A 13,445-nucleotide genomic window follows, 5' to 3' on the forward strand; every position below is an offset into this window, starting at 1 on the left:
ACAGACAAAGAAAAACATTTCCTTTTTTCTGGGAATTGCCTACATTTTGGTACAGGATTTTCACAGCAGTACATACTGGTACTTACTTGTATGTACGTGCTTTGAGAGGACGTTGAAAGTATCAGTATTAGAAAAAAAGGATCTATGTGCCTCCTGGGCAGTCTACTTCGACATGTCTTCCTAGTCACTCAGCTTAATGTTGTTTCAGTCATTATTTGTATAAAGTAATTTGTATAAAGTAAATAGCCAGAGCTGGCTAAGGACCTTTGCAGTCAGAGAATTCTGAAATGGGATGAGAGTGCACATAGGCATATGTTAATGCCCGGCTGGTGCTCTGGAGAGGGTCCAGGGTAGTTTCTCTGGTATTGGATTGCGGATGCCCTTCTAGTTTACTTTATCTCTTGGGTGACCAGAGCTGATGGCTCAGGCAACTGATCAGGATTGAAAGAAGAAAAAGGAGAGAAAGGGAAAAAGAGCCCAAGGTTTCTTCTCTAGGGACTGGCTGTACTGCGGCTGAGGAGAACTTAAACTGACCACCTTTTTTCCTATGGCTGAGGCTGTAAAAGCGGCTTCTGGCTAGAAACTGCACTGGGTCGTAAAAGGAGGCTCTTTGATCTGTAGATAGGCCTCTTTGCGGAGATCTCCAATAAGTTGGTGTAAACTTAGGCTTATTAGCCGTAGAAGGCTGATGCCCCTGAGTCTGCTAACTTATTTGCTAATCTATAGAGAAATAAGAAGTAAGAGAGAGAGATAGAAAATAAACCACTCACACACATACGTTCAAGAGAAGAGGACCAGGAGAAAAGGTGGATGAAGTCAGGCGTCTTAACTTCAGTGAAGTTAAGCTGCTCAATCTTTTCTCCTCTGTTCTCCTTCATTTTCTCCTTTGTTCTTCTTCACTTCTCTCTTGTTCTCCTTCCTTTTCTCCTTTTCTCCTTTTTCTCTTCTCCTTTGTTCTCCTGCTCACATTTATTGTAGCCCATATATATATATACTTCTGAGAAAAGGGAATTACCTCATAGTCAGAAGAGTACAATTAATCACAAAAGCAGATGAATTCTAAAATACAACAGGTTACATGCTTTAAATCTAAACATTTCTTATCTATGTATCCATTACATAAGTTCATGGCGAGTTCAAAATGACGAAGGTTGGCAGGGTCTAAGGTTAACAGGGTCTGAAACTTACAAGAGTATACAACCTATCAGTTAGGATGGACCTGACTATACATTGTCCAGCTATCTCTTAGTTTATTATGAGCTCAGGACAATAATTTTGTCTGTCTTTCATTCTAAGAAACAGAGTAAATTCAGACATCTCTAGGTAACATCATTCCATATAGGTTCACATGGAGTTTAAACAAATTTGGCTATATTTATGGTCAAATACCAGGATTCGTGGTGCCATCTGCGGTGGAGGCTTATCTGAAGCCACAAATCTGCTGGTAGGCTATCCTAAGTGAGGCATCTGGAGGTCCACAAAGGTATTTATTGCAGCCATAAACTAACTTTAACTTTTAAAACTATTTGGGCCAAATCAGGAATTCCATAATCAGGGATTAATTCATCTGGATAACAAAAGTACATCTTCAATAAGATCCTCTAGGAACTTTGCTCCGTCAGAGCTGGTCAGTACCCAGAAGCTAACAATTCACACCAATGCCAGATGTATTTATTTTTGGTTTTTCGAGACAGGGTTTCTCTGTGTAATCTTGGCTATCCTGGACTCACTTTGTAGACCGGGCTGGCCATGAATGTAGTCCTGGCTGTCCTGGACTCACTTTGTAGACCAAACTGGCCTTAGACTCACAGCGATACACCTGCCTCTGCCTCCCTGGGTGCTGGGATTAAAGGCATGCGCCACCATGCCCGGCTCTAATGCCAGATTTCAGAGAGATGCAGTAGTGCACAATTGACAGGGTAGTCAGAGGTTGGAAGCAGTTCTGGGGTACATCACAATACAGACCTTGCAAATATCGGATCACCTCCAGAGATCTCTCATGCCTCCTGGACTTTCCCAAATCAATGGCTCCTGACAGCATGTCAGAGGCTGGAAGCAGTTTTGGGGTACATCGTGGTATAAGACCTTGCAAACACCAGATCACCTCCTAGACAGCCCACATGCCTAGTGAGCTCCCTGAACAGGGTGGCTCTTGGCAGGCATACATACATACATATATACATACATACATACATACATACATACATACGTACGTACATACACACATATACTTATATATACCTACACACAGATTATATATATATATACATATACATATATAATTTTAGTGTGTTTGGTAGAGAGAAACATATGCATATAAGAATAATAGTTATATAAATTATTACATTGTTTTGTAATAACAATATGCTTATTTTCTCATTCATAAATATATTCCAATGATTGTTAATACTTAGACATTTAAAATATAGTGTGTATATTATTTTGTGTACTTTTCTATTATCTTTTCCAAGGAGATATTTTTATATAGAATTATAATTATTTTAAAACTATCAACAGAGTAGGCTGTTGTTAAGAAATTTGGGGGGAGGGGAAATTCAGTCATTAAAAAATATTTGTTTACATTCATGATACAACCTGGGCTGTTGCAGGAATTGACAGTTACTGACCCTGGGAAGCTTATGTCACAGAAGCATTTTTTCCATAAGAAATGAAAAATAAGCATATATTCTGGGGTGCTAAAAAAGACAGGGCAGATTGTGATAATGTGAGTGATGGATGCAGAGGTTAGACTTTGAGTCAAAAATTTTTCTGGGACAGTCATCTTACATGGATTCCAGCATTCAGGGAGAACATCAGAGAAAGGCTGAGTGAGAGCAGCCATGTTGCTGCAGCAGACGTTTGCAGATGACACAGAAGGCCAGTGTGGCCAGCACATAGTGGTCTAGGCAAGGAGAGAAGGAAATGAGGTCAGAGATTTTTGATAAAGAACCTGCTTGTACAGAGCTCTGCAGACCCATTAAGGAAGATGGATCTGATTCTGAATTCAACAGAAGCCATCAAGAGCTTTTTGATCAAGAGAATAGTGTCTGGTTTATATTTTAAGATGACTCTGGCTTCTGTCATCCTAACACAGTTACTAATTACATCTTTTACTTGTTCTTTTTTTATTTTTGAGATTATAATATAACTAACATTGTTCCTGTTCCTTCCTGCCCTGCTATATACCCCTCCCCACTCTCCTTCCAATTCGTGGCTTTTATTGTCACTAATTATGACTGCATGCATATATATATATATATATATATATATATATATATATATATATATATATTTATATGCATATATATGTATCTATTCCTAAATATAACTGTTTATTCTGTAGAATGTTACTTGTATGTGTATGGCACTGGACATCCAATGGGTGTGCTCTTCCTTGAGAAAGTCCACCCCCCACCCCCCCCCCACCCCCGCTCCCAGCTTTCCTCGGTTGCCTAGTTCTCTGTGTAGTGGTGAGGCCTCATGGGCTTTACCCTGTCCACTTTGGCATGTCCACTGGCCTCATCCTTGTTCAACTAACATTTGAGCAGTCATATTCTTTTTAATCAATTATTTACCCTCAACTACTTTGCTAATTTTAGTTCATAGAGAACTCAAATTCAGAAGCTTCATTTAACTTGAGCATTTTCTCATTTCCTTCCATTTTGATCATTTAGTGGTGTTTTGTGATATATAACCCTTGGTAACAGTATTTATGAAGTTATTTTTGAATGCAAAGTATTTCTATTATGTGGCTGGGTTTGGGAATATTCTGATCCAATGCAGTTTTTTTTTTTTTTTTTTTTTTTTTTTTTTTTTAATTACAGCCTTATGACAGCTACTAGTTCCTCAAGAACATGTGTCCAAGTTCTGAGTGACATGTCTCTCCCGTATTTTCAGCTGGTTAATTATATACTTTGTTATTGTTACTGAAGGGTTTTGAACTATTTTCACTTCCTTGCAAGTTTCATCCTAGTGACTTTTAAGTATCAGTCATGTAAAATACTGGATCGCGTTTCTTACCATCTTTGAGTCCCGAAGGTTTATCTTAGTTTAAATTACTTAGTTAGGCATCGTTAGAATGCTGCCTCTTTCTCCTACTTAAACTGCTTTTTTTTTTTTTTTTTTTTAACAATGCTTCCACCTAAAAAGCTGGTCATAAAATCAATTACTGTTTTGCTCGCAGGAGACGAGAAATTTAAGTATGAGACCAAGTCTCAAGCTTAGGGTCAAGGCTTTGAATTCTGCTCATGTTTATGGAGTGTTTACTCTAGCACATAATAAGGGCTCAATAAATATTAGTGCTAACAGGAATTATTGCATTATTGAAAATCAATTATGTTAACTCATTTTATCCTTAGACTTCCAACATTATTAAATATTTGATTTATATTGGATGTTACTCTGGGGCTGAGAAGACTTTTAAGTCAGTAAAGTGCCTGCCGTGACACTGACCATGACTATTATTAGTTGATACAGTGCTCACGTTTGGCTCACAGAGAATCCACCCAGCTCCACATACAATAGTATAGAAAATGCCATTTCTGGTGTCCTATGGAAGCCTTGAAAGTTATAGTTTTCCACCAAGGGGGGCTGGGGAGAGGGAAACAGGTAAAGTAATATTTGATTGAGCTCTTAATGGATGAAAAAGAGTTAGCAAAGCAGGGAAGGGTCCCAGGCGGTCCCAAGCAGCAGCCTCGCCAATACAATGAACTCTTAGGCTAGCCTGTAGAGGTAGCTTTGTGTTAAAGGAGCGTGGTCTACTACAGCTGAGGCAGTGGCTGCTGTTAGAGTGAGTCCTGAACACTGCATGCTAGGGTTATAGCCTTGAGCAACAGGGGTGACTTTTGTTAAGGTTAAAGGAGCTAACAGGCAGCTGACAGGGTTGCTGCATCATGGGGCCAGATGTTGGCGTTGCAGTATAAAGTCAGGTGTCAGAGGGTACAGGAGCGAGCATGAATGAAATAACACCAGAGAAGGAATGGCAGCAGAACTAGGTGAGTTATTAATTGGCTATGAGGAGAGAGATTCATTAGCAAAGAGCTACAAGGTACCAAGTGCTGACTACGTGATGGTCTTTGTAGAGAGTGCTCCACACCCATCAACCCATTCGTTTTGGTGATTTTAGTGATCCTGTGGGCAGATGAATGACACCCATCTCACAGCGGGGTGAGGAGGGAGGCATAATCAAGCTCTTAGAGTCCATTCTAGTTTGTAGATTAGTGAAAACGCCTTGATTGGGATGAATAAGAGGATTGTTTTGAGGGGGAGAGAAGAAGAAGCCAGTTAAATTCTTACTAGAACTTTCCAGGCTGCTTGCTGTAGTACACTTGTGCTAGCCTCCGCCCTGCCTTGTAATTTCCAGTTTCTAGTTTGGAAAGGAAAGAACACCATATTTAGAAAGTAGTCACTGCTGGTAACAGACAGAGAGATGAGGTTGGTATCTTCTGTCACATTGACTCAGCTTACACTTTTGCTATTTTTGTTGTGTCTGTTCAAGAGCTCTGAGTTTACCATTCAGTGGGAAGCTGGTTGGTTTTCATCTTGTTTTATTCTGCAACTAACTGGGCATACCGAGTGCCTCTGTCAATCACGACCTTCTGCCTCCCACAGTACTTCGAGTACTCTGCTCATCGTGAAATCCGGCACAACATCCAGAAAGAGTTATGTCTTCACGCTACTCAGGGCGTCGTCCAGCTGAAGGCATGTGTCTATAAAGGTCACCGGACAGTCGCCTCAGGAGAGCAGATATGGGAGCTTCAGAAGGTGACTTGGCTGCGGTTCACTCATGCATTCACTAGATTATTTTGAATAGCTGCAATTGCCTTACTATACGATAAATCAGAATTTCTTCACCGTTAATAACCCCGCTAGTATTACCTATCTCCTTGTATGATAAGAGAATAAAATATCTAGGGATTAAGTACCCATGGGAACAACTAATCAGAAAAATTGAAGTGGCTTATACAGTTGAAAAACTTGTATAAATTATTAACTTGTAGCCTATTCTTGACTTTTTAAGAGTTTTTACAATAGATTTTGAAAATCATGGGGTTTTTTTTTTCCTTAAAGGGGCAGAAAGTGTGTTTTTCTTTTTTTTTTTTTTTTTTTTAATTTTTAGTGTGTGTGTTTTTCATATAAAATTGCTGATTACGTCTTCCTCCATTTTAGCACATTTTAAAGTAATATGGAATTGAAAGAATATACAACAGTTGCCTGTTCTTAAAAAAAAAAACGCTTGATCATGTTAATTCTTATCTAAAAGTCGTTTTGGATGGTAGTAGGATACCCCAGGGGCAGCTTGTCTGATTTTGAAGCTGCTCATGTGAAAATGCCAGGTTTTGCTCTCTATTTACCTCTTCACCCATGACATGCCTCGCACCGACTGAACAGCTATAAACAAAAGTAGCCAAGATTTGATCAGCCTCAGCTGATCTTAGATTTAAAATTAAGAATCAGAGACATAGGCCGGGTGTGGTGGCGCATTCCTGTCATCCCAGCACTCAGGAGTCAGAGGCAGGTGGATCTCTATGAGTTCCAGGCTAGCCTGGTCTACAAAGTGAGTCCAGGACAGCTAAGTCTATACAGAGAAACCCTGTGTCAAAAAACCAAAAATAAAAATAATCACATACATTTGTTATGCAAATTTCTCCTTACCTTCAGTGAAACCATGAGATCTTTTTTTTTTTTTTTTTTTTTAAATCTCTTAACTGTGAGTCTTGAAACTTAACGTCTGTTCTGTTTTCTTTTTTCCCCCCTAGGACCAACTTCTATATAATCCATTATTTAAAATGTGCCTTTCAGCAAATGGAGAGCATCCAAACCTAGTGCCATGCGACCCATCAGATATACTCCAAAAATGGGATTTTAGCCAAAATGATTAAGTGTTCCTTAAAATTAAGGAGTTGAAAAAAGACATATTCTTCCTCATAAAAACTGTGACTAGGCATACACTGTAGTTGTTGAAAATTATGCAAAAGCAGCTAATTGTAACTTATTCCAAGTGCATTTTCCTTATTTATATCTTAAGATGTCTATGTAGTACCGCTGCAGAAATCCTGGAGGTTTCTGTCTGAAAGCACAGCAACTAGAAATACCAAAGACTATTCTGAAATGTCCAGATGTAGAAGAGAGATGTTTACAGTATGAAGAAAATAATTTTCCTAGTAAAGTGATGTGTGTTTGTATACTTGGATATGCATACCTACATCCACACATTCACAGCTTAAAAGATTTCTCCTAATTTTAGGGGGAATAGAAAAGATTTGATACTGTATTTTTATAACTATATAGAAATGGATCAATGAAGGTCAGTCATTGGCCTTTCTGTACAAACCAGGAAATTTTTATAGATCTAGAATTTATTGTTTTAAAATCCAGGTAAACTTTTGTTGTCCTTTGTTTACTTGTCTGTCAAATATTTCCTTAAATATGAAGTTGAATAAGGAGAGGACTATTTTTAACACAAATTTTTGGAAAATTCACAAATATTTTTTAGTCTGAAGCTGACTCCACTTGATGCACATGTGTCTTCCCCAAATAGCTTTTCTGGTGTGACTACACTGTGTGTTTTTCCAGAGTACTTTTTAAAAAAATAAATAAACTTTATAAATTATTAGCTGTTAATAAGGGTTCATTTTTCATTTCTAGTTGTCTTATTTTCTTAGCAAAATTTACTAATCTTGAATGTTTGTGATACTGAATTCAAATGCAGTATACTTGACTCAATTCTAAATATAGTTAATGATTCATTATATAGACTGTCTTTGCAATGGATTACTCTGACCATATTAAAATAAAGCCTTACTTTTGTCTATGTGGAAAACACAATTAAAAAAAAGAAAACAAAAGAAGAGAAAAGAACCCTAAACACTACTGCAAACCTTCCTTTCAGTTTTGCCCAATTTGGGGTAAGGTCTGTAATTGATGGTGGGTAGAGAGAGCATGCGTGTTTTTATCCTTGGTTTTAGTCACCTGCTATTTGTGGAGCCCCAGATTCTTTTCAGGAAAATGAAAACCATAACAGTGATGTGATAACAGGAATGACAATGCTGGTGGATATATGAATTCCTGATAATTTCCTTTAATGACCTCCTAAGATTATCTTTTGAAGTCACCGTTTCCTCTTATAGAAAGGGTTCTTGTATTATTTCAGAAGCAAAATAAAATTTGCTTTTAACTTTTAAAACTAATAGGGTCTCAGTTGTACAAAGGAAAACATTTCCCAGTGTTATAACTTTCATTAAGAAATAAATCACCCATTAAATTTAAAAAGATGAATTAAAAGTTCCTTATTCTCTAGTCAGTTACATTGTAGATTTTCATTTCAGTTTAAGGAACATGCACCATGTTTCTAACTTTGTGTATGAAAAGTTACACAGGACATAAGACTTTGCCATTAATCTGTCTCTTTTAGGGTAGAGAAAAAGGTACACCATTTAAAAACAGTACGCCACTGTTGTGTGTGTAAGACTGAGATGACTTTCATATTTGATTAATAATGAATGTTTCTCTATTGTAGCTAACAATGATATGTAATTGTAAGCATACCGTTTTGGCCACAAAGATGCACAATTTCTGTTCCTCTGGATTTAAATGATGATGAGCAAAAGCTGCTCTCAATGCTTAATTTTATCTCTAAAAACAATGCAAAAAAGCACTTTTCAATGATATTCTATAAATGAACTGGAGTAAAACATGTTTTTTAAAATGAGGCCACTATTTGGACCCTCACCGGGAGTCCTATGTTGATGCCTTGTGTTTGAAGTTAAGTCTCTCAGATTCGGTTGATTATGTTGTGGCCAGGTGAAATACATCCACAGGAAAGGTCCTTATCTCCTACAGCAGCCTGAGGCTGTCACCAGGTGTCACAGCAGTAATTTGATTAGTGACTAGGGTGGGAGTGGAGGTGGGGGGCTAGGATTTCCTCTTAACTGTCATGAGTTCTGGAACAGACTTAACAGTAATTCATGGAGCCTGGCTCTCGTCCACCTGCATGATTTGCTTGCACTCGAGTGTGAAATTGTGGAACTCTTGCTCAATTTGAAGCTGCCAGGGCAAATGGTCTTGTTCCTACTGAAGACCTGGCATGCTGCCTTCATTCCAGAAGACCATTCCAGAGGCCGTCAGAACTGAGTCTAGTATTCGGCAGTGCTCACCAAAAGCTGACAAGTACCTGTTTAACTGTAGGAGGAAATAAGCAATGCACTAAACTAAAACTGCCCGTTGACTGTGATGAGTTTTGAGTCACGTTATCAGAGAAAGCACATACGAATTTATCAAGCCGTGTGAAGGGCTGGGGATACAGCTCAGGTGGGAAGAGTGCTCGCCTAGCCTGCCCTGGATTAAATCCCAGCACCACATGAAGAACAGGCATGGTAGCACCATCATGCAATCCCAGCATTTGGTAGCTAGAGTCAGGAAGACCAGAAGTTCAAAGTCACTCTGTGCTACATAGAGAATTTAAGGACAGCCTATGTCAAAGAAGATCCTGCTCAACAAAGGACAATAAACATAAATGTGAAAAAAAAAAAGTTATTTTGGGGGAAACAATTTTGAATTCATAGGAGAAATTCAATTTTGTTGTCTTTAAATTGTAAACTTAAAATCCACTTTAATAACAACAGAAATAAATACCTTAAGATACCGTGGTTGTGGTATAGCTCGTGTGAAGGCAGATACTCAGCTTTGGAAAACCTGCTCATGATCCGATAAATGCCTTGGCCCTCCAGCAGCGTATGTGTGAGGGAACTGGTATGCAGAAAACAGAAAAGAGTATATGTGTGTGTATATTCATGCATATTTTTAATTAAAGTACTTCATATAGTTTTTAAATGATTGTATGAATTAACTACTTTTCCCTAATCACCAACCCCCAGCACAGCTGCACTGAAGAAGTTATTCTCCTTTCTCTTGCACACAGAGGACTAGGGTTTAGGTTGGAAGCCCCCAGAGGCCACTGTTGAAAGCCATCATCACCAAGGTATGACATTAGTAGAAGGCAGTAGAACTGTTCAGCAGTGGGCTATGATGAGAGGAAGTGATGTTACCAGGATTGTACATGCCCTTGGAAGAGGTATTGCTCCTCTTAGCCTCCTAGCCTCCCTCTTGTTTTCCGGAGGCCCTAAGGTAAGCATCTATGTTCCAACATGTGGTTGCTGACATACCCAAAGCAATGGAGTCAACGCCCATGGTCTGAGACCTCTGAACTATGAGTCAGAATAGGGCTTTCTGCCTTTAAGTTGGTCTAATCAGAGTTTTGCCACATATATTGTTTCATCAATACTTATGAAACATCTTTTTGTTTTGTTGACCATATTATGCATTAGGTACTAGTATTGTACAATAATAGCCCCTGTCTGATGAAGAGTATAATCTTGTAATGTGGACTGTACAGCACAATGATGTTTCAGTGCAGAAAAGTTCTATGAGAAGCTGGTGGCTCCATCAGCCAAAGACAGAAAACAGACTCTGATTTTTAATGATGAAATGGCATTGGTTTAATTGCCAACTTGACACAACACCGAATTACCCAGGAAGATAGTCTCAATAAGGGATTGTCTACACTGGGTTGGCCTGCAGGCATGTACTCTAGTTACTCTTCTCTTGTGTGTAAGTCACTCTGAACAAAAGCAAGAAGGGTAGGAAAGGGTTTATTTAGTTTACACTTCCAGATCATAATCAATCATTGAGGGAAGACTGGGAAGAAACTAGGAGACAGGAACCGCCAAGGAATTCTGCTTGCTGGCTCACTCACTGGCTTGTTCAGCTACCTTTCTTACACAGCCCAGGCCCACCTTCCTAGGGCTGTGCCTAACCTCAGTGAGCTCTTCCCTCCCCTGTTGATTATCAAGATTATCCCTCACAGTAATGGCCTCAGGCTAGGCTGATCTGGGTAACGCCTCAATTAAGACTCCTCAGATGACTGTAGGCTGGGTCAAAGTGACACCTGAAGCTTATTAGGACAGCATGACTCTGGTAGATTTACTAAATGGTGTGGAAAAACCCAGCCCACCATGGGTGGCGGCATTCTCTAGGTAGAGAATCCTGAACTGTCTCAGCAGTTGACTGTGGGTGTGGTGTGACTAGCTGTGTGAATTCCTACCTTGACTCCCCAACAACGATGTATGTAACCTAGGCTTATAAACTAAAATGTCTGTCACAGCAATAGAAATGAACTAGAGCAGTAGTTGTTATATGACTACTTACACTTGACCCACTTTGGCTGCCATTAATATGTAGCTTGTAATTCATAAAGCCTAGGGGTTGAGCCTGTGATTCTGCAACTCCAGGATTCACAAGTGATTTCAAGGCTAATATTAAAACCACACCGAATAAATATCTTCCCACAGACTTGGGTGCCCATGGATGTATGAGATTACCACAATGGCTTTATCATACTTTACATCCTTACTACTTTAGGCATCACCAGAGGTTAGTGTCTGTCTACCTGTTATTATCATAATGGCTTCCTGGTTTTTCCTACTTCCAGGAACCCTTTACTCTGCCAACTCTTATTTCAGGAAACTAATTTATATGAATACTACATTCCTTATCTTGCCTTGAGCATCTGCTAAAGATGTATCTTCATCTTCTAGAAAGAAAGGAGTATTTAATTTTTGCTTTAGGCCATTACTTTTGGTTTTATCGCTAAGCTTTGGAATAACTGCATTTTTTATTTGAAACCATGCTATCTGGATATTTCATTCTTTCCTCATTTGTGCTACTATTAGTCATTTTTAATCTATGGTCATTTCATTTAATTGTTGCTATTCATCGATTGAATAGTCTGGTTTCTTTTGTTTGATCATTTGGGTTTTTATTTGTTTTTGCTTTGCTTCACCCCTATTTTTTTCTTATAGCCAAGTTCATAACTCATTTCCATGGCTCTAGTATAGTGAGTTCTCAATACTGGACTACCACATTTTCCTCCCTTAGCCACAAGCTCCCTTATTGCTAGTGACTGTTGTTGAAAATTGTGCGGTATCCAACAGAGAAGACTGCCTGGACATGTGCTTATATGGTAATATAAAGTATTGCCTGGCTGGTAACTACACTGGGTATTTGGGATCCCCATGTAGCCTTAAGCCTTTCTCAGGGTGAAAAGCTGGAGTAAGCCTCTCTCTTTCTCTCTCTCTTTCTCTCTCTCTCTCTCTCTCTCTCTCTCTCTCTCTCTCTCTCTCTCTCTCTCTCTCCCCTCTCTCTCCCCTCTCTCTCTCTCTTTGAAGTACACACAACACACACACATACACACACACACACACACACACACACACATTCTGGTTAACATACTTCTGTTAACAAGAACATTTAGCTAGAAGCAGAACTTGAGAAGCCAAAAAGCAAGGTTAGTACATTTAGAGACTTTCCCAGAACTATGGACTTTGAAGGATTAGGTCTTTGTTTTAGTATTCACAAGTGGTGCTGTCTGTGTACTGAGTTTTATGGCCTGAATGGCCTTCCATCGTGGAGTCAGTTGTGCTAAGGTCTGGGACCCTGTTAGATGGAAGAACATAGGTTCTGATTACAGGCTCAATCCTAGTTCACCTATACACTTACATACCACTCTCCGCCTTCAAGACCTCCAAACCATTGATCTTGAAACCTAATGCCCACCTCCAGTCTGCATTTTGTTATAACTATTTATTTAAATTAATTCTTTTTTTCTTTTTCTTTTTCTTTTCTTTTTTTCTTTTTTTTTTTTTTTAGACAGAGTCTCACTTCTCACAGTCAGACTTAGAACCTGCTATGTTGGTGAGGATAGCCTTGAAATCTTGATCCTTTATCTCCCAAATGCTGCGATGACATGTGTGTACATCCATGCCTGGCTACACTTTACGTTCTTATACAGAATAGTTTCATCATTAGATTATAATAATTCTCTTCTCTTGACTTCCATGTCTGTTTTCCCATCACACTTAATGCAGAAATGCTAAGCCCTTGATATATAGCTGAATATCATTAGGAATCATTTCATTGATTTTTTTTTTCCAGTCATGTTTGGTTATATCCCAGGTGTCTGGGATATTCAGCCTCTAGTTCCTGCCCCCCAGGCAATGTCATGGATGGGTGCCCTCACGGAGTGGGTCTCAAGTTGGACCAGTCCTTGGGTGGCCATTCCCACAAGTACTGTGCGACCTTTACCCTACTACATCTTACAGGCATGGCAAATTATAGGCCAAAGGTTTTGTGGTTGGGTTTGTGTCCCAAGTCCTTCACCAAAGGCCTGGTGGAGAAGACGGCTGGTTACAGAAGATGACTGGTTCAGACTCCACATTTCCCATTTCTAGGAGTCAAGAAGATCTCATCTTACGATGACCTTTTGGGAAGAGAAGGGATTGAATACGTTGTTTGATATCTGATGTTTGAAAACATTTGTTACTTTGGTTAGAAATCTTTTATACTGAAGGTTTTATTTCATCTTTTAAGTTCTGATATTTAAAATTTTT

The 13,445-nt window shown here is 39.0% G+C and overlaps 1 protein-coding gene across 1 annotated transcript in view; it reads left to right on the forward strand.

The window, feature by feature from the left end:
* The window catches only part of Galnt3 (polypeptide N-acetylgalactosaminyltransferase 3), a 39,902-nt gene extending 31,425 nt beyond the window's left edge, over window positions 1–8,477 (forward strand). Inside the window, exons 10-11 of the mRNA XM_051167152.1 lie at window positions 5,611–5,763; window positions 6,759–8,477. Coding sequence (XP_051023109.1) covers window positions 5,611–5,763; window positions 6,759–6,881 — 276 coding nt within the window. The 3' untranslated portion in view covers window positions 6,882–8,477. The remainder of the gene's footprint in view (window positions 1–5,610; window positions 5,764–6,758) is intronic.
* Window positions 8,478–13,445: the final 4,968 nt, after the last annotated feature.

Source organism: Acomys russatus, chromosome 24 (assembly GCF_903995435.1).
Source record: "Acomys russatus chromosome 24, mAcoRus1.1, whole genome shotgun sequence".
Lineage (NCBI taxonomy): Eukaryota > Metazoa > Chordata > Mammalia > Rodentia > Muridae > Acomys > Acomys russatus.